Raw genomic sequence first — 26,337 nt, 5'->3', positions numbered from 1 at the left:
ATTGAGCCGTAAAAAATGGACGTGAAATGAGAAAATTGAGTGATAAATTACCAAGTGATTTGATTAATTTAAAGCTGATTTCGTGATATGATGAAATCAGAGCCATATTTTGTCATTTTTACCATCTTATATTCATTATTCATAATTTACAACACAAAAAAATGCCATTTATAATTCATGAAAATGGTCCTCGAGGGGTGAAAGTAACAAAAAATATTTGAAGAAACTGACATTTATCGTTAACAGCACGCAATTTTTTACCTTAATCTATTTGCTAACAAGGTAGGATGCAGCCATTGCAGTTAACTTGTGATCATCTCATTTATATTCATTAAAAACTTTTTAATGTACGTTAGTTTCCTTTGAAATACTATCAATTTTGAGTATTTCTGTGATTATTTTTATTATTATTATGGTGTGTGAAATCACCATTTAACGGCATCTTCTAACATTTTTATCAAGATCTCCATAATTGTTTTATTTTATTTATATCATAATACTTATTGCTGCTCTACATGTGTCAAAAAATGTCAGTATTGCTTGGCTGTGTGTTGCTGCTTCCTGTTGCTTGCTTGCTTGCATGGTTACATGTCCTGAATTGTGGACATAAGTGTTTCAGTCGTGTTTCTATAGTGATTGACAGGTTGACTTTGCAACAAGACCAACCGGTTGGGTTTCATTGCTTCACCTCCAAACAAAGACAACATGGAGCATACCACCAATCATAAGTTAATAGTTGATATATTTAATTATGATTTAAATTCTGTTTATTTATTTTTATTTATTTGCAGCACTATTTGTAGAAAATATCTGGTTAATGCACTTTTTTTCTCCTACAGTTATGACTTTATTCTCGTAATATTACGACTTTTTTCTTGAAATCTCAGATTTTTTCCCCTCAATGTGGCCCTAATACTCCGTAGTACATTTGCACTTTGGCCCTCACTGCATTAGACTTATATGTTATATACTTAGACTATAAACTGTGTTAACTTCATCACAATGCTCAAATGTTTTGCAGCTCCAGACAGATATATAGGCCTATATATATATTTTTCTTTTGCCTAAAATGTCTCTTTTGATAGTAAAGGTTGCTGACCCCTGGTCTAAAGCAAACATATCCCCTTTTATTTATCATTGTTTTAGGTCTATGGTACGACGGTACAATGGAATATTAGGGCCACATTGAGGAAAAAAAGAAATTCTGAGATTTCGAGAATAAAGTCAAAGGTTTATGAGAAAAAAAGTTGTAATATTATGAGAATAAAGTCATAATATTACAAGAATTAAGTCCTAGGTTTATGAGAAAAAAGTCGTAATATTATGTAAATAAAGTCGTAATATTTCGAGAATAAAGTCATAATATTACAAGAATAAAGTCATAGGTTTATGAGAAAAAAAGTTGTAATATGAGAATAAATTCAGAAGTTTATGAGAAAAAAGTCGTAATATTATGAGAATGAAGTCATAATATTACAAGAATAAAGTCATAGGTTTATGAGAAAAAAGTCGTAATATTATGAAAATAAAGTTGTAATATTACAAGAATAAAGTCCTAGGTTTATGAGAAAAAAGTCGTAATATTATGAAAATAAAGTTGTAATATTTCGAGAAAAAAGTCGTAATAGTATGAGAATAAAGTCAGAAGTTTACAAGAAAAAAAAGTCATAGTATTATGAGAAAAAAATCGTAATATTAGGAGAATGAAGTCATAGGTTTATGAAAAAAAAGTCGTAATATTAGGAGAATAAATTCAGAAGTTTACGAGAAAAAGGTCGTAATATTATGAGACAAAAGTCATAATATTACAAGAATAAAGTCCTAGGTTTATGAGAAAAAAGTCGTAATATTATGAAAATAAAGTTGTAATATTACGAGAAAAAAGTCGTAATAGTATGAGAATAAAGTCAGAAGTTTACGAGAAAAAAAAGTTGTAATATTAGGAGAATAAAGTCATAATATTACAAGAATAAAGTCATAGGTTTATGAAAAAAAAGTCGTAATATTAGGAGAATAAATTCAGAAGTTTACGAGAAAAAAGTCGTAATATTATGAGAAAAAAGTTGTAATATTAGGAGAATAAATTCAGAAGTTTATGAAAAAAAAGTCGTAATATTAGGAGAATAAAGTCATAATATTACAAGAATAAAGTCCTAGGTTTATGAGAAAAAAGTCGTAATATTATGAAAATAAAGTCGTAATATTACGAGAAAAAAGTCGTAATAGTATGAGAATAAAGTCAGAAGTTTACGAGAAAAAAAAGTCATAGTATTATGAGAAAAAAGTCTTAATATTAGGAGAATAAAGTCATAATATTACAAGAATAAAGTCATAGGTTTATGAAAAAAAAGTCGTAATATTATGAGAATAAATTCAGAAGTTTACGAGAAAAAAGTCGTAATATTATGAGACAAAAGTCATAATATTACAAGAATAAAGTCTTAGGTTTATGAGAAAAAAGTCGTAATATTATGAAAATAAAGTTGTAATATTACGAGAAAAAAGTCGTAATAGTATGAGAATAAAGTCAGAAGTTTACGAGAAAAAAAAGTCGTAATATTAGGAGAATAAAGTCATAATATTACAAGAATAAAGTCTTAGGTTTATGAGAAAAAAGTCGGAATATTATGAAAAAAAAGTCGTAATATTAGGAGAATAAAGTCATAATATTACAAGAATAAAGTCATAGGTTTATGAAAAAAAAGTCGTAATATTAGGAGAATAAATTCAGAAGTTTACGAGAAAAAAGTCGTAATATTACGAGAAAAAAGTCGTAATAGTATGAGAATAAAGTCAGAAGTTTACAAGAAAAAAAAGTCATAGTATTATGAGAATAACGTCGTAATATTATGAGAATAACGTCGTAATGGTATGAAAAAAAATGTCAGAAGTTTACGAGAATTTTTTTTTATAATATTATAAAATTGTATGTGTTATTTTTCTTTTTTTTCTCGTAATATTATGACTTTATTCTCGTAATATTATGACTTTATTCTGGAAATCTCAGATTTGTTTTCCCTCAATTTGACCTTAATACTGTCATAGCAACGGTTGTCCTGCAGGGGGCAACAGTTGCTATGAGAACTACTCAAACCATCACTTTAACTTCCCAACGAAGAAGAAACGACTTTAGAGGGGTGGAAAAAAAAAAGCAGAGAAGAAGCCAGAGCAACTCCTCCTGTTTACAACAACATAATGGAGCCGAAATGGTCAAATATCATCTGCAAACGTGTCTTATTGACTGGATTAACGCTATGTATTCTATTAGGTGAGTGTTTTGGGTTGAATTTCTATTTATATATGTTTGCATTTGGGCTCCTTATTTAAGGTGGGGACATCAGGTTAGCTAGCTAGCGATGTTACAGGAGACCCCTAGCTTTAACCTCTCTGTTCACTATCTTGCTAATTAATGAAGCTTTAAATCACCTTTTTGTTGATTTAACACTGCCGAAAACACGTATCTTAGGTGCGTTAGCTAGACGTGTACTTTTTAACACACACTAACATAACGTTATGGATAATTTTTAAAGGTAAAGTTAAATCCACTAAAAAGTGAATGGGGTTTGGTTCAGAGTGCTGGCTACCGCCCATAATAGAACGTTCTGTGGAAGGGTCTTATGGCACCACAGCGTTAAATTTCGAGGCTAAACCAGTTAGTACACGGTGATATTTAGCTGAAATAAAGGTTGCTGGGTGTGTTTTATATATGCCGAATTGAAGAGTGACTTCTACTAATACAGAAAATGTTAAAAAAAAGTGTGATTTCATGGAGGTGTTTGGGGCGATAAACAAAGCCACGTTAAAATGCCTGATTTTTGGATGAGGTGTCGTTTAGGCGTGGGTCTCCACGGGGTCATTTACGAAGCTAATCAGCACCTAATACTATTTAGAGTCATTTTGCAGCATAATATTCCGTTATAATTAGCATTAATATATATGTTTTATTAACACACACAGTGCCAACGCATCAGCTCGAGTAGCTTTACCTTTGAGTAGCTCAGCGTCCAGAAAACCTGAGATAACATCTCATTTCCTTGTTGGCTAACCTCGTCCTGACCCACCTAGTAAAGCTACCATCATACATATAACATACAGTTAATGATGCAACACAACTGTATGCATTTTGTGCTAAGATTTACTTTAGATATTGGGACAGAAAGCACTGATTTAACTACTGTACTGCTGCTACCACTCATGCTAATGGCTGCAGCACCAAAACTCTCAGCTTTAACATGAATTAATCTACTTTTGCATGATAATATATATGTTTTACCCCTTAATAATCACTCAGATATTGTAGATTTAGCTCTAGACTTGAGGAATTATCAGGTACTTTATGAGTGATGTGCATGAAATGGGAATAATAATGCAGCAGATGAAATATGCTCATATTTAAAGGTCCCATATTATAAAAAAAAGTGAGATTTTCATGTTTTTTTTATTATAAAGAAGGCTTAAGTCCTATATAAATACTGTGAAAGTATCGAAACACTCAATCCACAGGGAAATACACACAGCCCGTATTCAGAAACTCTGCATTTGAAACATTTCTGCCCATTCGTGATGTCACAAATATACAATATTTAGACCATTACACGGTTTAAACGTAAACATTCTAAATGTGTCCCAGTTTATTCCTGGTTGCAGGGTATGTGAATGTCATCAGCTGACAGGAAGTAAACATGGACCCAAGCTGTTTCCTAGCAACGCAATTCTGTTGCACGTCCGTCAAAATGCACTAAAACGGAGCGTTTCAGACAGACGGTAAATACAGGTATATTCAGGCTGACAGTATGAGGAAAATAAAGTTTTTTTTTAACATTACAGCATGTAAACATGTTCTTGTAGAAACACAAAATACAAGTATGAACCTGAAAACGAGCATAATATATGACCTTTAATACTGGACAGCTGGATAACCGCTTTTATTGTTGTAGTCTGAGTAGCGTGACGTCATATCAGTTCCGTATCCGCCACTAAAACAAAACCGCAGCGAGCCGAAATGAGAAAGTAAAGAACGATGGAGGGTCTGCATGGATACGACCTGCACCCTCACACGTTAAGTCCTGCGTGGTAAACACTGCACATACAGTAAAGTATGAAAACACTTTGAGTTTCACATATTGCCAGGAAAAGCAGAGCTAGACATCACGGCTAAGGCTGCATGCTATCTCTGTCATGAACAGGAAACGTTATTGCATTGCGGTAATGTGCGGTCAAGCCGGCCGTCGCTCTCATCTCCGTGGTCAAATGGGCCGACGCTAGAACTGTAGAGCACCCATATACTGACATTTATGTTAAATGCATTCAAACGGCCCCGATGGAGCTGACCATGGATGTATAAAGATAACGAAGCTGACGGGAGAGCTAGAGACGAACTTGGAGAAGTTAGAGGAAGTATACACGTGTGACTGCGTCTGGTTTTCAAAATATGGTGTTAACAAAGGGAACTGTATATACAAAATACATATATGGACATAAGATTGATTGGATTATATTCACCAGAAGTATAAAACATTACATGTCTCTTATAAATAAACAAGAAAATACCACTAATTTGTGAGGGAAATTGTTGCTGGAAAAAAGATTAATAAATAATTCCTGACAATGACTGATATATTTGACTTCAGGACATCTCTGACTACATACATGCTGAAAATCAAACATTTTTACCATATTAATTTACATATTTTCCAAAGTAAAAGTCCCAAGAAGTGAATGATTCAACTGTTTCCCATGGTGTAGTGTTAAAAAAAGTTAACAAAAATTACAATAAATCGTAATATCGAATTGCAATACTTAAGCTGGATAACAACATCCTGAAGTTTACAGAAATGCACTTTGAATCTCAGACTAATAACATCTGACTTGGAGGAAACAGGATGACAAACTTCCGTTTCATATTGTGATATCTTCAGCTGATTGCTGACAGAACAGTTTTTTTTTAAAATCCTCAGTATTTCCTGCTGGAGTCTGTCTCTCTCTCTGTCACTGTGCATTAGACTGAATTTCAGTGTGCAAAATGCAGAAGACAGGAACCATCTACGTTCCTGTTTTATTTACATCAATTCTATTAGATCCTCTCATTGTGGGAGCAAATGTGAAAGTCATGTTACGTCTGTGTTTGCCAAGGTCGTGACTAAGTTTTTCAGGTGAGTGTGCTGTCAAACATTCCCCATTCAGAGCTGTCCTGTACAAGTTATTAATCAGTAAGCTGTGCAGTCAATACTTAACATTTATAAACCCAGTTCTGCAAGAGAAATTTCATGTTTTCTGTCGATCATATTAAATAGGGTTGTCCTCGACCAAAGAAAATCTTAGTCAACTTAACACTTAAATGATTTTGTCAACTAATCAATTACGTGATCTAATCAACAGATCAGTAAAACCACAGAGAATCACACAAAAGCACCACTTTAAATCTTGTGTTTACCAGAGATGCGCTCATAAGTTTCTTAGAAATAAGTCATTCAGCATGAAAAAAAAGCATAAAAAAACGACTAATCGACTAAAGAAATCTTAGTCGACTAAGACCAAAACGGCCTATTAGTCGACCTATCGACTAAGAGGGGACAGCCCTAATATTAAACAGTTTAAGGGATGTTAAAAATGTAACCCATTGTTGTGTTTATCATCCAATTCATTCAAACATATATTCACGTCTCTTAGTCTGAAATCGAACTAAAGCTGCATTAAAACCCAATCAGCTCATTTAGATTAGTTCATTATCTGATCTCCACTGTTTATTTTGCAGTGGTATGTATGCATTTAGCACACAGCACAGAGTAAATAAGAAGTACTAAAACAACATGAATACATGAGAAAGTTTAGAAGGGACAAAAGGAATGAATGCAATAAATTAAACATTAATAACTTGTGGGAAATAATTCAGTAATTCGCGGGCAGCGCCGCACTAAAACAACCTGTAACCTCAGTTTTTACTGCTACAATAACTTAACTTTTACTGCTACAATAACTTAAATAGCTTTTTATTTGATGGAATTGATTAAGTCATTTGTGGGGAACAACTTAGTAAATCAATGGCACATGATTATAATTCAAGAATGTGAATTATTAATATCCTTGATACTTGCCGGACACCACTAGTGCTGTATATTTGCAAGAAATCTGGCGATACGAGACGTATCATTATATAGGGGTTAAGATTCAGCATATTGCAAGGTATTTCGATACTGTAAGCAAGGCGATATATTGTGGTCTTTTAAATCTAACTTAAGGAAAACCCCAAAAAATCCACATTGTTTTTGAATCAATACAGTATCAGAAAACATAATACTGCGATACTTGGGTGTATAGATATTTTCATACACCCCTAGACACCACAAGACTGTGTCTGAAAGCTGTTTCATTGATTCATCTGTTCATGAATTATTCAATCTTTCGATTAACAACCGTCTGGCTCCAAATGTGAGTATCATTGCTATATATTTATATATGTGTGTGTAAACAAGCCAATGGGCTCTGGGAAACTGTGATGTGTATTTCACTATTTATTGATTAAATGATTAATCAAGAAGATAATTAGATCAATCTAATGGTGCCAGTCTGTTGACGCAGGGGGCTCCGGTAGAACAATGCAGAGTCGTTCAGCAAAAGTTGAATCAAGCGCGACTTTTTCTGTGAAGTAGGGCGGCAACTAACGATTATATTCATTGTAGATTAATCTGTTGATTATTTTCTTGATTAATTGGTTAGTTGTTTGGTTTATAAAATGTCAGAAAATGGTGAAAAATGTTAATCAGTGTGTTTCCCAAAGCCCAAGATGACGTCCTCAAATGTCTTGTTTCGTCCACAACTCAAAGATATTCAGTTTACTGTCACAGAGGAGTAAAGAAACCAGGAAATATACATATTAATTTAATAGTTGACAACTACTCGATTAATCATTACAGTTCTACTGCAATGCAACGCCATTTGGCCAATCACATACATGCACATATTCATGGTACATTTTGTAACGTGAACGCCATATTTCTATTATTTACCTCGTGATTGTTGTGACGAAAGATAGAATAGTTGCCGCCGTGATTTCCAGAGTTGTAAAATCAATGCCTGTGAATATTACAAACCCTGTTTTGACATCTCAGAAGCCTTTAAAGTCTTTTAAACCTGTTTCTCAAACTGGGCTTCCTGGGCTGTATTTCATTGTCTCACCGGTACCTGAAACAACACAACACATCCCCTCTAATATGTTGACGCTGAGTTTGTTGTTATGTTCTATTATAACATGCTCCCCACAGTTTTCCCCATCCCACTACACCATGGTGCATTCAACAGGTTAAAGGGGACATTTGCTCATTTTCAGGTTCATACTTGCATTTTGGGTTCCTACTAGAACAGGTTTACATGATTTAAAGGAACAGTGTGTAGCATTTAGGGAGGTCGAAGGAAGTAACCGCTTTTATTATTGTAGTCTGAGTAAGGTGACGTCATATCCGTTCCGTATCTGCCACTAAAACAAACCGCAGCGAGCCGAAATGAGAAAGTAGAAAACGGTGGAGGGTCCGCGTGGATCCGACCTGCATCCTCACACGTTAAATCCAGCGTGGTGAACACTACACATCCAGTAAAGTATGGAAACACTTTGGGTTTCACACATTGCAGGAAAAGCAGAGCTAGACATCACGGCTAAAGCTGCACACTAACTCTGTTATGGACAGGAAAGATAAAGACTTTTATCCCATGGTCGAAAAATAGCAATACATTTTAATAATGAATCGCAATACTTAAAAATTGCAATATATATCGAATCGCCACCCAAGTATCGTGATAGTATTGAATCGGGAGATGGGTGTATCGTCCCAGCCCTACTGTATTATTGTATTCATGATATGTCCCTTTTAACTAATTCCTGTAAACTTATTTTCATCCTCTCATTTATTAATAGTCACAAAACCTTCATCGGCAATCGAAATATACGCCGACCCTGAAGTGATGATGCAGAACGGCACCACGGGAACCCTCCGATGCACCTTTAAGTCCACCGAGGTTATCAGCAGCCAGACCTCGGTGACCTGGAGTTTCCAGTCGAGTCAGCCTGACAACCAGTTCTACAAAGCTCCATACGTGGTGAGTCCTTGTCGCTCGTATCCGCCTAGGGAAGATTTCCCACCGCTCCAGGATGTTTTCCTGCGATTGTTTTTATCTGTACTGACACATGAGAGCCGCTCTGCTGGCACGGATTCAATATACAGCAGGTTCATTTCTCACTTCAGTCTCAGTGCCAGGCATTTATTTATACTGTATATTTGTTTATTTTACTTGTTTTTTGCTGCTTCCACCTTGTGTAACTGTGGCTTTGTTTGTTTTCTGTTTGCTATTTATCTTATCGCCTCAATCTTGTTTGAGCATCTTAATTTAATCTCACGGTGTGTTTCTACTGCAGTATTCCTGTTTATTTCTTATTCTTGTAACACAAAGCTCTTTTGTAAACACTGGGTTTTACAGACGAGAGCTGCCGCAGGATTTATTTCCACACCGCGTTTGTTGATACAGCACGTAAATTGATTTCATTCTGGCAAAATGATTCATGAAGCGGGCGATTATTACCACAGATGTCATGTTCAAACAATCGAGATTTACTGTCAAGTGCTAAAACTGTCTTTATCCGCTTTAGTGTACATAATTAATTGCTCATATGAGTGTGCTTTTATTAGTGTTTCCTAATCTGAGACACTCAAGAGCCTGAAAAAATATGAGTTGTACAATATTTGACATATCAGTAACAGTAGATTCAAGTTTAACTGAGCTTCAAATCACATTTAATGACGTTTTAATTGAGCAAAATGTAAACAGTTTATCCTAGAAGGTATTAGCTAGTAACTAGCAAAGTATTGAGTTTGAGGGGTGGGGAGGATCTCGTATCATGTCCCCCGTCCACAATACATCCTCCTTTTAGTTTACGGATCAGTCACAGGCTGGGCGGGGGCCTCCTCCTGTCTGCTGTGATCTCCTGCAAACATAATGACATAGCCGTAGGGTTTCAGAAATCACAGAGAAGTCGTGCCAGAACAGATACATGCAGAGGAGTATGTACACACTGAGCCGGTTAAATGTGTAAACGGATCTTTTTGTCATACAAAAAAAACATAAATCTTAAAACGCCACCTTGGTATGTCCATGTGTTCGGGCCGGGGACTCTACAACCCTCTCTGATCGATCATTCTCGATGTCAATATAGCTGGATCCTCCTCGTTTTGTGATGATTTATGTCAGACGATTATAAGATAATTAGTTCATCACCGCAGTACGGCGGCTCGGGAATGATTGCTGGTTAACAGGGTGTATTTATTGGGTTACAACAGAACAAGAAAAATACGTAAATGAGGCAAATATATATGCAAATTTCTACTACTACTTTATTTATTAAATGCCATAAAACAATATTATTGTAATTTTATGACTATTTTATGCCACTGATATAATGATAATGATCATTCTGACATGATATCATCAATATAATAGCACGATAATGCAAGTACACCCTTTCAAAGAGCAATGAACTTTCTTTTTTTTAACATATATTTATTGATTTTATACATTTAACACATTGTACATACAACACAGAACCTTCCCTCAAATTGAACATATGGCAGTGTATAAAACAATATTATAAAAATATATATAAAATTATAATAAACAATCTTGATTGAAAGTAAATGGCTAAACATGAAGTTAAAAGGATATACATTTACAATGAAAATATAATAGAGTAAATAAATAAAACATATATTAATAAATAAATAAACATAAATAAATTAAATTGAGAATAAGCAATGAACCTTTAATTGATAAGAATATTAAGACGTTGGTATAGGAATGTGAAAAAAATATTCTAAATAAATAAAACATAAATGTAATAAAACCAAAACAATAAATAAAATGGGCTCTGTTGACAAAAATGTGCCATATCTGTGCAGAGCCCAACTCTTATAATGGTCGGGAAAACCTGCTGTTTATTCTCTCTAAAATGTTGGTGAAATTCTTATGTAAACAAACACGCATGTAAACACAACAGGCAATATCGAGGTCAGCAAAAATGACCTTGATCATGTCCATATATCGTACGATAAGCCGATAACGTGAGTAGCGTGACAGGCGTAGTTGTGTGCATCCTTTGACAAATATTGAAATAGTTTCATGTGTATTTTTAAAGATAATTCTTGCTGTTTTTCATGTCTGCTACTGCAGGTGATGCCATTAATTTTGGACTAATTTAGTGTAGGCAGTAATAATAAGAAACTTTATTTGTTTAGCACCTTTCGTTCAAGAAATGCAGCTCAAAGTGCTCAACAATAAATACATTACACGCACTGCTTCACATGAAAATGAACATAAAAACATGAAGGAAAATAAAACCAGAAAAAAACATAATGAAAGATACAATTTGTGACCTAAACAATCTGCTAAACAGCAAACTGTGGGTTCTCCACTCTCATTAAATACAAACGAGCCAAGATAGAATAAACAGGTATAAAATACAATAGTAAAAGTAACTCAAAGTAATTAAAAGCAGTGGCAAACAGCATATAATGCTGTGCTTAATGTTAGTACATTCAGTTCATTCGACATGCTTTGTTTTACATATTTTCTTGTTCGTATTTAATCTAAAACACACAAAACATGAACTCAAATTCCTAAAAAAGGTGTTTTCCTGGTCACTCTGCCACAATAAAGTTTTCTTCTACGTGCAACGTTTGGACTTTTTGGGATTTGATCAGTAACTTAAGTGGTGGGCTGTAACTTCTGGCAGCACAAGTTTATGAGAGAAGGCATGTTGCTTTTGTCAGACGATGTTGCAACCAGGAAATAATGATTAGGTCAGCCAGGCTGCGTTTGCCTCCATCCTCACCAGATGTTGTCAGTTTGGCCAACTGAAAAGAGGACAAAGAAGACGTTTTCTATTGTTCAGGAGGTGTTTCACTGTGGACAAAGAGCTCTACAATACAGATATCTGATGATAACACAGTTTCACTCTTAGTATTCTACCTGTTACTGTAATGTGAACGTGATATCAAGGTTATCGTCAGACTACAGGAAATAATGAATTACAATAGAAACTATTCTTCCCTTTAAGAGCTCTGTTGATACAGCTGACGCTGCTTAAACCAACAAGACCACGTCTTCACAAAACACGTCTGTCTCATGTATGAGCCAGAGACAGATTAGTGTTGGTGACGCTTAAATCAAAAATGTTTTTTATTTTTAACCACGCTGTGAGAAAATCAGCCACGTTAATCGACCATTTAGGTGTTGCTGCTGTGACTCTGCTGGGAGAGATCCATGACAACGAGAGTAGCTTCGGGTAATGTCAATGTGTTTTGAGTTTTAAGGGAACAAAATGTTTGAGAGGAAGCAGGAAGTCAACACAAAGTTCATAGATGTTTTTGATTATTAACAAATGGCTGGGATGATTTCGGTGTTGCTCATAAACATCTGTATGTTGTTGTGTCAAGCAGGCTTTTTTCACAGGAAACATTTTGACGCGTCACAGGTGTAAATAATAAAATCAATGACGGCTGAAATACATTTTAGCTGCTTCAGTTTCAGGCTCCTGGTATTGTTCATTGCTGGCTCACACTGTCATACTGTCATGACTCACGGTGACTCTTGAATATAATAGAGCTATTGTTAATATTATTAGTAACACCTGAGCTTTTGTTTTTATTATGACAAGTCAAAATGTGTGTTGTGAAAAAGGTTTATTAATCCAGAACCTGCTTGTTTTGACTCTAAATTTGTGACAGAATTTGCTCTGTGCAAATCTTAACATTAAAGATTAACTATATTATAACTAAAATTATAAATATGAATATTTAATCAACATTTAAATGAAAAAAATTATTCAGATTTAAAATCAGATCGGACTCTGTATCTTCAGATACCCAACATTAAAAGACTTGGATCAGGACATACTTATTTACTTCATATATGACCCCCAAAGAAGCATCAAATCCTCACATTTAGAAGCTGGAATTGTTTTTTATTTTTTATTTGTTTTAATTGACTCAATTAAACCACACATGCACTTTGTTCTCCAAGATAAAACAAATAAATAAATAAATATAATAAATAAATAAAATAAAATCAAGGAGAAACAGCCAAACAAACTGACAAATTATTATTAATATAATTAATAATAATGATACTAATAGTACTACTACTTATAATCATGATCATAAATAAAAAAAAAAAAAAGGTTTTGACATTTATTCTTGAAAAACAATGTTATTTATCAAAATAATTGTTGATTAATTTTCTGTCTATCGACTAATCGTTGCAGCTCAAATAATAAATGTAATACATTTTAATTATGATATAACACATTAAAGTAATTTATCATCATGAATTGTCAGACTACAGGAAACAATTCATTACCATAGAAGTTGTTATTCCTTTATAGCTCTGTTTAGGCAGCCGATACTGACAAAAGTAACGAGGCTTCACACAAAAAAAATTAATTGAATGACGAATTATTATTAAGAATTATTGTTGGAATCCAAAAAATCCATTCGCAATGCCATCAAGGAAAGTTTTAGCTTTTCATTTTTGGTCTCTTATTGATACCACCAAATAAAATATTTCTTAGACAAATGGTGAATAATAATGTGTGAATTTTAACCTGATTTTCTTCCCTTTTGTTTGTAGATTTTTTACTTTTCTCAGGGGAAAGGATTCCCGGGATCAGTTGAGTTCAAAGACAGAGTGCATTTTATTGGAGACATAAACAAGAGGGACGCCTCGATACAGCTGAGTCCGGCTCAGTTCAGCGACAACGGGACCTTCTTCTGTGACGTGAAGAACCCGCCGGACGTCATGGGAACACCGGCTCGAATAGAGCTCAGGGTCGTTCTGAAAGGTGAGCGCTCCGACTTCTCTTCGCATCAATGCTAATCAAATGTATTTATTGTGTAAAGGATTTCTTTTTAAAAGGAAAATCGGTTTCAACTCGAGGCAGTCATACTGAAATATTGTGATTGTACAAGATCCATCCATCCATCTTCAACCGCTTATCCGGGATCGCGTCGCGGGGGCAACAGCTCCAGCAGGGGACCCCAAACTTCCCTTTCCCGGGCCACATTAACCAGCTCTGACTGGGGGATCCCGAGGCGTTCCCAGGCCAGAGTAGAGATATAATCTCTCCATCTAGTCCTGGGTCTTCCCCGTGGTCTCCTCCCAGCTGGTCGTGCCTGGAACACCTCCCAAGGGAGGCGCCCAGGAGGCATCCGTGCTAGATGCCCGAACCACCTCAACTGGCTCCTTTCGACGCAAAGGAGCAAGGACTCTACTCCGAGTCCCTCACGGATGACTGAGCTTCTTACCCTATCTCTAAGGGAGACGCCAGCCACCCTCCTGAGGAAACCCATTTCGGCCGCTTGCACCCGCGATTGTACAAGATGTTTTTTAAAAAGACCTGCGTCTTGTTATTGTATGAGCAGAGTGAGTGTGGCCTTGGCCAGTCACATGTTAGCCGTGTTCACCCACTCACTCTGACTCTCTGTACTGTATACGCTCATACTGATTGGACGGTGTGTGAAAACGCTGTCTGAGCCTGCAGTCAGCCTCTTTGTGCTGAATCTGTCATGTTTCCAGGCAGAGAGGTCTTTTCTCTGTCAATGTGGCTTTTTTACTACACAAGAAGGGTGCTATTTTGGACACAGCGGGTGGGTTTCACCACCTGGAAAGAATTAAAACCTCAATTAAAATACCGGTTCATCTTAAAATGCTGCTGCAACAAGCTTTAAATCTAGTTTTAAACCAAATAGGATTACCTTTAAATCTCACTTTTAATCATGATAAGATCATCAGGTGTGTAAAAAAACAAAACCAAATGTGTGAAACACTTTCAGGAAGCATCTCCTGGGTTGGGACACACATGCTGCACTATGAGTAATACCATGAGCAATGCACACACACAGCACGAGTGACTGTGATAAGGAGCTGTTTACCTTCGTTTCCGTGGTATTGCAGGTGTGCTTGTCGAACCGGTTATCTTCTTCATCTAATCAGCACTTGGTGGCTGTTTCCTCTTGTACCGTTCCTTCCTGCATTATTTAAAAACATGAAGCTATAGCGAGCAATTTACCTCGCACGGCAGATGGATTCTCACAATGTCATGCGAGAATCACAAATCACACGAAAATCCATCTTGTCAGGCTTCAAGTAATGCCTACCATACACCAGGAGACTTTGAAAGTCTGACACCCACTCACATCTAAAGACAATGTGTCTCAAGTGTCCTACTGTCTCTAATGGGGCTACTGCAGATTGCTGGCTTCAATCATATAAATCAACACACACACATGTGTATATATGAGAGAAAGAGAGAGAGTACTGCAGCCAGATTTATATGATTGAAGCCAGCAATCTTCAGCTGCAACGTACAGTTAGCTTTCATATAGCATACTCACTACAGCTTTTGTGGCTGGTGCTAATTTCCAACCCTGATCGTGATACACAATTACGTCGTTTAAATTGATAATAAGATGATTGCATACATAGAACTGCAAGCAAACACCTGTGTCTTTGCTGTCTGGCTATAAAAAGTTAATCTTCCAGAGGATTCCCAGTGGTCATGGTATAACTAGGATTAATCTTGTATTAATCTGTAACTCAGTAGATTTCTGCAGCTTCAGGTGAAACATCTCAGCTCCTCTGTGTAACAGCACCACTGAGTGATCCGGTATAAGCTGACATACAGTATGGAAGCTGTTCCAGTAGTTGCATTCCTGTTATTTGTTTTCCAGTTACAAGGAAGCCCACATGTGCATGTGATGGCTTGTTATCTTTTGGCTCAGCGGCGGTTGCTCCACCCTCCAGGTGGGAGAATGTCCTTTATCTAACGTTTGTATCTGGGGAGCAACGCAGAGCCCTAAACAGAAAACGTCTTGTTTGTTTATCAAGAGATGTTTGATTTTTCATTATTCAGCTCTCACAAAGAGTTGAAGAAGTATTTTTCCTAAACACACAGATGTTTTGTTGCTGCTGGATGGCGTCGGGTATCAGTGACACTCCCAGCTTTGAGTCGGACCATTTTTTATGTACGGTGACACAACTTAATTTATGTCGTGTAGAGACAAGCTGAGAAAACCAGTTTTTTCACACAGTATCTGTGTCACAGTCTGTAGACCATGAAAATGTGTTCTGAAAGACATTTTTAAAACTTTGAGTTATAATATTTTCAGTAATTTAATACGCTTTCAAGTGAGTTTGGATAAAAATCACTTTATAGGTAAATATACTGTATTGTAGTTTTATATCTCACATTTTTCTGTTGTATTTTTGTGTACAAATAGTTATTTTTTTTTTAATCAAACTAAGTTGTATTGTCACATATACAATCATACACAGTATAGTGAAAGTCTTACATGCTTAATAAATTAAATAAAAATGAATCTAACAAATAGATAAAATGAAATATATTTTGAATTTCTGGCCCCAAAATATTACTTAATAGAATTGACAAAATGATAAGTCAAAATCATACAAATTATTACAGAGCGATGCAAAAAGGAGCGCACATTGCAGGGTTTCCTCCCGGTGAAGCGAGTGCTTGCAGGATTGGGAAATCCCACGTTCAGAGAGTGTGGTAATTCCAGCCTACACTGTGGCAGCAGAGCGCGGGTTCAGCCTTCAGAACAAAATGAAAACGGCCGTGAGAATCCGTCTGTCAGAAGAAAAGACTACAGAAAGAAAAACATTCATCTGCTTCTGTGTGTTGACGTGAAAAGAAACCGCACATTTGGTGGTGTCTCTGTTCACGTTTTCTCTCCTTGCCCTTATAAATGCTTAATCTATAAACTTGTTCCGAGACAGCGAGCACCACCACCGTGTGTGCCGCTGTCTTCAGTCCAATGCTCAAAATTTACTGAAAAAAAGATAGCGCTGTGTATGAACTCTGGATTATTTGCAGTGTACACACGCAGAACGGACAGATAGCAGACTGTGAGGAGATGTTTGCTGAATTTGACAAAAAGTGTGTTGGATTAGGGAAATTGTAGATTATGACTGAAAGTCTAATGCAACCATTGCTATGCATGTAGGGTAAGGCATACATTTACCAAAATGAACATCAGAGGTTTTTAAACGCAGTTGGAAGTGTCGTCTTTATATTCTAAAACCAACCCTGTGTTGTTTGTTGTCCCTGTTGTTGTTTGTCCAGAATCTCTTCCTATGCCCAACACCACCATTATAGTCGGAGTAGTCTGTGGTGCTTTAGTGCTGCTCGTCCTCATCGCTGTAGCTGCCTGCGTCGTCATGAGGGTGCTTCACAACCGCCATGAATATGAAGGGTAAGTGTGCCATCTTACATACTTTACATATTACAGGTAGCAGGACCGTCACTGATATGACGACATTAACACCGCTGCAGTAACACGACACAAGACCTAGTTTCCAAAATAACGAATAGGACTCAGAAAGTAATTTGAATTCCACACTTTACTTTTACCACTATAAGCATTAATAAGCAATATATAAACATTCAATACATGGTTTTTAATACATAAATTAATATATATATCGATATATATCGATATATATATATACTGTATATGTTTTCAAAGGATAATTGAGGTAAGATGAGCCTTTATTGATCCCCAGAGGGGGAATTCAGTTATAAAGAGCAGAAACAAAGGACTGATTAATAAAGAAAGTAAAAAATAAATAGAAATAGGTATATAAAACTAAGAATAGAAGTAAAACTAGAAACTATACAATAATAATTTAACCCCAAAAAATAATCAATTATACTTAGTGTCTGTATTAATACGGAAATATAATCAGAGTAAAAGCTCTTTTTATTTTGCCGTCATAATCTTGCTAATTTGAGTTTTTTCTTAAATTTTTTTTCTTGTAAATTTATGACTTTATCAACTCGCAAATTTGTGAGTTTTTTTCTTGTACATCTGCGACTTTAATCACAGAAATACAGAGTTTTTTTTTTACCTTGCTACGTGTATTAAAAATGATAAGAATACACCAGAGCTATATTTACTGCTACCAACGAGGTCAAACTAATTTTAGTTGCCCCACTTTATCATTTCCGTCAATATGTGTGACATTAATCCTCAAATAGCCATGTGGTTATTGGAAAATACTATATACTAAATACTATAAATACACTATCGGGTCTAATCAGTGGAATTAAATGATATTTTACCGTTCCAACAAGTAGATGAAACCAAACTAATCATAAATGAGTCATCTCAGTGTTTGATGTTGTTGAAATATCAGGTAAGTTTCTCAGATGTGTTTTATGCCTCGTGTTGTGTTTCAGCTGGTTTCCTGAATCTTTTTATTTCCAGTAATATTTTACTCGTTCTGAGATTTAATCATCCGACTGTAACACCTCGCTAACTCTTTCTGCATGGGAGCAGGGGTCACTCTCTCTGTGTGTTTAAAACCGGAAACCTGATCGGATGTTGTCACTAATTATTAACATGTTTGTTTGAAGACGTGGTTTCCTTTCTGTGCTGGAGGTTAGTTTGATCACGTCTGCTGTACCTCGCATGCTGCAGCCACACTTGCTCTATTAATCTCAATGAGATAACCACATAAAGAGATGTCCTAGATGGTGAAATTAGCATTAAAACTTGGTCTAAAGCAAGAAAATGAACGCTGTCAGCTCCTGTTTGGCTGTTGGATGATTTGAGCCGGCGATCTTCTGGGTTTCTGTTTTCACTTGGTGCCAGTCACTTTCCTCCATTACTGTTTGTTAACGCGACTAACTCCACAGCAACACTTTCTATTAACATCATTGTTTGTCAGCTTATCAGCATGTCGTCTAGTCATTGATTGTTCGTCATCTTTTTGCCACTAACACTCCAAACTAACTGCCTTCTTCTTCTTCTTCTTCTTCATGTGTGTCTCTTTATCACCAGCTTTTTTTTTTTTTAAATGAAACATGTTGAAAATGTTTCGAGGTTGACCGAGTTCAGTCATTTTGAAATGTTAACAGCTCATTATAACGCTGAAGTTGCCTGAACTGCCTCTCTTACTGTACAAACTGTTTACATTGTCTCTACTAGAGGTGCACTGATAACCTTTTATTGATCCAAGTACAAATCAATGAACAGTAGGGCTACAACCAGCGGTGGAAGAGGTATTTGAAACCTAATAATTAACCTGCTAATACCACACTGCAGAGGTGTGACTTGAGTACTACATTTGTTGACTTCCCAAGCCCAAAGATGAGGAAGTATCTTATTTAAAAAGTGTGAATTCATTTCCAGAATCAATTAAAGGATAATGTACAGCGAGCCGGTCATTGTTGTGAAATAAACCACGACAAGGTAATGCAGCACCCCGACGCGAAGCATCTCCCTGAAGGGGTTTATTTCACAACAATGACCCGCTAGCTGTACATTATCCCGCTTATCACACGGCTACTTACTTAAGAAATCAATAATCTGACACAAAAAGGGTCCGCCAGAACAGCACCCATAGCAACGGTCTGTTATACATAGCAACGGTCTGCTTTAAAGGAATAACAGACGGTAGAACGCCATGATTGACCAATCAGAATTAAGTATTCAATAAAGCCGTGTAATAACTAACTTTAAGGCTATTCCTTCCCAGCAAGTCAACATTTAATTCCCCAGACCCACTGGGGCAATCAGATAGTATCCAATCAAGTTGCAGGAGAAAATCTGCACCTTGATAAGTGACGTTATGAGTTACTGAGCGCCAGTTGGAAAAAAAGTGCGTACAAAAACTATGCGGTGGTCAACAAAAAAATAATTGCAGTATGCAAAATGACTTCTTTAGGACTCGAAACTCAAAGTTTAGGACTTAAATGACTTAAACGAAAGAGTTGCCCATTAATTTTCTATCAATTATTCAACTAATTGTTGCAGCTCCAGTGAAAACATAATAATAATCCTATTTGTGTAGCACTTTTCAAGCAAGGAGCTTAAAGTGCTTTCTAGTGCAGGGAACAAAAAAAAGATAGTTGCATATAAAACCAACAATAAGGTAGAAAACAATTAAATAATTATACCAGTCCAGCACATAAACCAAACGAGCTGTAAAAATATACAGAAATTTAATATTATGTGAACAAATAAGTCTAGTAGTCAGACAAGAAGTTGAGCTTATGAAAACAAAAGAACCTGGATATAATAAACTGTAGTTTTCAGGCCTTTCTAACCTGTGATACCAGTATTTACTGCAATACATTTACACCAGGAAGTTGTTGCTCTTCCTCCAGAAACGTTTTACATTGTGCCAAAGTGTGCATCATAAATCAAAATGGATCTGCATTAGCATCAGTGTGATATAACTTTAAATCCCATCGGTGCACCTCTAGTCTCCTCACTGCTTCCAGTATCTCTGCTAAAACCACCGGGAGCTGATCCGGTGTGTTTTATGTGCTCATCTCTCATTGTTTTTATTTTTGTCTTGTGTCCCATTTATTTGTGTTTGTCTCCATTTTGACTGTGCACCAATGATTGCTCGACACCAACGACAAACCGTAAACCCTTAAATAGATGTACGTCCTTGGAGAGCGTGAGCTCCCAGGCTCCAAAACCACGAAAGAAGGTGGAGTCCAGACTGGAGGGCTCCAGAGGTACCGGTCCCTCGGGTCCACTACAGGTAGGAGCTGGGGGACGACGGAGAAATCCACTGGCTGCCACCATTTCAGTGGGAAGATGTTGCATTTATGTTGTTTATCCAAACTGAACTGGATCTTTATACGCTGACTCAATGAAATATTCAGTATTTGGTTCAGATGAGGGCTGGGCGATAATTCAATATGATAATTATGTTTGGAGAAACAGACAGGAGTACCAGCACTGGAGCAAAGTAATGTACTGCTGTGGACGGGAGCAACAGCTATACGGATTTTAGACACCTAAAAACATCAATATCAGTGTTATTTTACCTCACAGAACAGAGGAGCTGCTGGTCTACCGCTGCCTCGACCGGTTGGTTTGTTTGTGTTGTAGTGTGACTTTGGTGCATCCGAACTTCAGATCCCTGTCAGAAAGGGCAAATGTATTGATTTGAAATCCGTTTTGCTGCTGCCTCCGTCCACAGCAGTACATTGTTTTGCTCCCGTGCTGGTACTCCTGTCTGTTTTTCCAAACTCCATCTGCTGTAGGTAATACACTGACTATGGGTAAGAACCTCATACAACCCCATGTCAAATCATCTGAACTATCCCTTTAACTAATGACTTACAACTTGTAATAATAACTTGGGCTGCAAAGAAAACCACTGATATTCAATTATCAAAGTAGTTGCCCTTTAATTTCCTGTAGATTGACTAATTTATTTATCAGCTGTGTGCATGAGAAGGTGTTCTTAACTTTGTGGCTAATAACTAATGAAGCCAGTCAGCGTCAAACTCTAGAAGAAACTCTTTCATTACGTAAGTAAATCAGAAGTTGTACTGGAAAATACCAAAACACTTGTTATGAGCTCCTTATAGATGTTTAAAATGATGTAGTAGTGAATAAATGAAGGTCCTCTGCGTATATTAAGGTTCCCGATACCAAGCTTTTGATTCATCTGGATATATTTGTGTCTTTTACTGACTGCTTTTTCTCCTTATATTCCAGGGCCCGGTGATATACGCCCAGTTGGATCACTCAGGCAGCAAAAACTCATTCCACAAGATGGAGCCAGTGGTCTACGCTGACATTCGTAAAAACTGAAGAGGAACCGGGGACCAAAAAAAAAAAACGTAAAATAAAAACACAGTAAAGTATCAGACCTCTCTATCAGCTGCTCTTGGGAAGGGTGAGAATATCTCAACAGGGACAACACAAATTGGTGCAGTTCTTTCTCTCTTTTTCTTTTCCTCTTTCGTCCTCTGAAAGCATGACGCTGTTATATGTGATAAAGTCTCCATGTGCATTCGTTGTGAAGACAAAAAAAAAGCAAAGAAACACTCCTAAAGGACACTACATCACTCCATCAGCCTTTAAACTGTTCCATGTAAAAATAAGAATGCCTTCATAGATATCATTCCACATGGTAAGATGTTTTTATTTTGATTATTGTGCCAACGAAAAGAACTGCAGGCTGTTGCACCAGCTGAACACGAGTAAAGTCAACTCTAACTAAACCATCACTACTTGCATATCATAGCGAAGTCAACAGTAATCAAGACATTGTTGCAGAAATTCACGTTTCAAACTAGTGAAGGAAATACAATTGTATCCTATTGCATGTGAACGAGCTGCAACTTGTCTGACTGACATCACCGATACTTCTCTGGTGATTATTTACTAAGCTGATATCAATAACAGTCAAAACCTCAACACTTAAGTTTCTGTTACGAACATCTTATTCTTCATAAAAACAATACTTATACACTGACCAGTAAAGAAAGGAGTAAAGAAACCAGAAAATATTCACATTTAAGAAGCTGCAATCAGAGAATGTAGACTTTTTTTTTCTTAAAAAAATGACTTAAACCGATTAATTTAATAGTTGACAACTAATCGATTAATCGTTGCAGCTCTAGTTACACAAGAGGCCAGTACTACGAAGCAAGATTTGTGGTTAGCGAGGTAACTTCAGTTGTAACCTTTCAGGGTTTTCCCTCCTACGACTGTGGATCACTTCTTCTTACCGGGGTAGATCGCCATGGTAACTGATGCTGAACACCAAACCTGCTCCGTATAAGAGATCAACTCGTATAAAAGCACCGCCTACTGTAATAATGTGGACAGTAGACTTGTCCATGTTTGTGATTGGTCACATGCTGCAAACACCGCCCCTTTCATGTGAACGCACTCATAGCCAGATAGAGAAACCCTATAGGTTGATTTACTGAGTTGATAACCAGCGTCGTAGGACCGCTTAGCGGGATCTCGTTTGTTAGGGTTAGTTAAACCAGATAACGAGAAGATGTTGAACTCGCTTCGTAGTACAGGCCTCTGCTTGTTGTATCTTAACTCTATGTTGTAACTAACTTATACAGTGAAGCCTGTTTCTATTAAAATTACTCTTAAATTACATTCCAGCTAAGCTACGTTTGATTTTACACAACGCTGGTGCAACAGGCTGCGGCAGTTCATCTCCAACGTTGGGCAGTTCCATAGTGATCTTGTTTTGTAGGGGGCAAATAATGTAGAGTTTAGTTTTTACATTGCCTTCAGTAACTTTGCATGCAGTTATAAATGACATCTACAGACTTAAATTGGTACTCTTTGGATAGAAGAAAGCCGTCTGACGTTGTATTACTGTGAATGCTTCAGTTTTCTGTAGAGTTCTGGCATGTTGTTGTGGTACCTTTTTATAAAAAGACGCTGCCTCCCGTCTGATTTTCACCTCAGTGGAACATCTTTATCTAGTTTTCGGTTTTCTTTTTTGTTTTTCAAAGTGAATATGAACAAAAGGGCAATCCAAGTAGTGTTCTGCATCACACTTCAAGAAGTTTTCCTGCGTGTTTTATAGGTGTTATTCAAAAGAATATTAACTACCAAGGCTTTTTTTGTCAGCTTGGTTTTTAGTAATTTTGAAATATGCATGTTAAAATGTTCAGCTGAGGTGAAATATCCTTCTATGAAAACTGGGAGCGCTCATTTGTTGGCCAAAACTAAATACACTGTTTGCATGCAATTTACTAACATAACAATCATGATGAAAATATCCATCTTTTTTTTCCATCTATGTAATGTGTAAAGCTCTTTTTTTTGTTTTCAAACTAATGGGCCAAATATCTAATATCAGCATTAGGTTTCAGATGCTTTCAAGCTTTAAAATGCATTCCAAATCTGTATGTTTTTTTATTTAGTTCGAAGCATTTAAAAGCCAAATTAATGTTATAATTATGTTTGTTAACGGTGTGGTTACCTATGAGAATGATATTTGTGTTGCAACCAGTCTAAATGCCTTCAGCTTCAGCTTGTGATTCCGAATGCAGTAAATTTCCATGTTGACCAGTATTTGTATATATTTCCTGCCCGTGTAAGATATAGTGCTGTTTACTGTAACTCATTCCAGTGTGGTATGGCTGTGGATGTCTTTCCAGAGAAGGAAAGTAGTTTGCTGTAGAGGTCTAGAAAGTTGGTGGCATGCTTAATGTTTTCTCTCTTTTAGTCTTAATATTTGTCAGCGAACACTCCAACGTGTACAGTGCCTGCAGGAAGTGTTGAGTTCGAAATGGCCTGAATCAAAACTTTGTTTAGTCAGTTAGTGCGCACAAAAAAAACACAACATTAATGTGACGTTTCTGGAGCTATAAGGCTTCGTTGTTTTAATGCCTCATTTATATTAATCCATAACATATTAATATTGTTAAACCTGTAATAACCGCAATTTTTGTGCCACTTGGGGGCAGCAGAAACAAGTTGTGATCATGTCATCACCTTTTAAGTTGATATGTTGAACTTGTAAGCAAACAGTTGTTCATTTCAACTCTGTCTCCTAGAAAATAACATTCCCATACAACTAAACTGCATTCTCAGTTACGTTTCAAGGGAAACGTATTTACTCCCAGAGCACGGTCGCAGTTTGACACAGTTTTAAACACGCGGTTAACTTTGTACATTGCAACAAAACAAAAAACGCAACAAAAATGCTCCACTATGTTCTCTAGCAAGGAGTGGGGAAAAAAAGTCTATTCACCTCACCCACAATCAGTGGGTAGAATAGAATAGATCTTTATTGTCCCAACAGGGTAGGAAATGTGCCTTTGTCTCGCCAATAAGCACAATAAAAACAAGGGAAGTCACGATACCAGAAATTTAGTAGTCGATACCAATATCATTGAAATTCTACGATTCTCAATACCAATTCAAAACCACAGTAAAAAACAAAAGTAAAACGGGTCATAATTCCCTCTTTATTATCTATTTTTTATTGCTCAATACTGATTTTTACTGAATAGAGCCTGAACGCATCATGAAGTAAATCAATGGCACCTCCTGTGTTGAAATCAAGAGCTAGTTACAGTAGCCTGACCACACACTCTTGACCAAACAGTTGCTTTAACTTATTTCAAGTAGTTTCTGTTTTATTTAACTACCTTCTGACTGAAGAAAATCTTAATTCTCTCCACTTTGACTGGACTCTGGTCTGCGACACCACACAATGCAGGCACTGTATAGTCTTCCAGGTGTGTTTTATCTCTCTGTTGTTTCCTGTTTCTGTTTGTTTCTTTGACCAGTTAGCATGTATTTCAACGTATTCACCAAATCCAAAACAACCTGTATGATACCGACAAACCTTTACTGCTGGTCGCTTTGCTAAATGTGACTTGTCGCAGTGTTTAGTGCTGTTTGTAGAAATTGTGATGTAAACTATAACTTATGAAAGATTTCCGATCGGACCGAATTCACGCGCAACGTTTGGTGTGTTGGTGTCTTAAAGATTTGAGTGGATGCAGGTTTTGCGATGTTCACTCCACTCATGGCGAGTCCTAAACACGTGCGTGCTTAGTGTTTTTCGATGGTAAATAGTTGTGTGTTATTTGAGAATTGTTTGGTATGTTATGTTGTAAAATCTGCACTATGTCTTGCAAATCAAAGACAACAAATTCCCTGTGATTTTTTGTTTTGTTTTTATTTTTCGTTCATCTCCGAATGACCTTGGCCTCTTCTCTGTTTAACGTCTTTAAAAACTGGAATGTTGTACATTTAGTGCCTTTTACATTTCATCAGCTAACTTGAACACCTGCTCAAAATAGAAAAAAAGATAAGATTCATTTATTTTCCTTTTATTGTATGTATTTTTTTATACACATAATATCGCCTCTGTATCCACTGTTCAAATTTTATATAAAACCTATTCCTGGCCAATTACATGTGTTTGTTCTGATTATTATTTTCTCAGTTTTCCAGTTTTCCTCTGAATAAGATGATATCAAGCTATTAAATCATATTTAAAGATGTGTATATTCAGTTATGTATATACTGTAGTCTGCATTGTTTCTTAGTGTAAAGTGTTGATTCTCTAATATTGATTAATATCTTGTTTCTGCAGGAGTATGCATGTTTTAGCTTTGGGTTTAGTTTATTCACGGGTGTGAAATTGAATATACTATAGTGGGATATATTTCATTCAATCAATAAATCTTTATTTGTACGGCACCTTTTATACAGGTTAGTGCAGTTCAAAGTGCTTCACAGATGACTGACAAGCTGATAATAAGGCCGAACAAGTGTAGGCCTTGAAAACAACAATACTTTGAGACCAACGTACGCGAGACAATAAAATGAAAACAAAATAATATAATAAAATTAAAAGCTATAATAACAGTAATGGTAGTAAAACTGAGAAAAAACTAGATCAATAAAGATTAAATACAATAAAATAAGTGATTAATAAAATAACAATAAAAGATAATAAAATACGAATTAA

General features: G+C 36.2%; 1 protein-coding gene across 1 annotated transcript; it reads left to right on the top strand.

Moving 5' to 3' along the window:
- The first annotated feature begins 3,100 nt into the window (after positions 1 to 3,100).
- On the top strand, positions 3,101 to 25,775 carry mpzl1l (myelin protein zero-like 1 like). Its single transcript, XM_074610751.1, has 6 exons — positions 3,101 to 3,268; positions 8,909 to 9,090; positions 13,669 to 13,879; positions 17,183 to 17,312; positions 20,511 to 20,616; positions 21,585 to 25,775. Exons 1-6 carry the CDS (start codon positions 3,196 to 3,198, stop codon positions 21,678 to 21,680), a joined length of 798 nt encoding a protein of 265 aa, XP_074466852.1. The 5' UTR covers positions 3,101 to 3,195; the 3' UTR covers positions 21,681 to 25,775.
- Positions 25,776 to 26,337: the final 562 nt, after the last annotated feature.

This window comes from Sebastes fasciatus, chromosome 16 (assembly GCF_043250625.1).
Source record: "Sebastes fasciatus isolate fSebFas1 chromosome 16, fSebFas1.pri, whole genome shotgun sequence".
Taxonomy (NCBI): Eukaryota; Metazoa; Chordata; class Actinopteri; order Perciformes; family Sebastidae; genus Sebastes; species Sebastes fasciatus.
The sequence above is the reverse complement of the archived record's forward strand: the minus strand, read 5'-3'. Positions and strand labels throughout refer to the sequence as shown.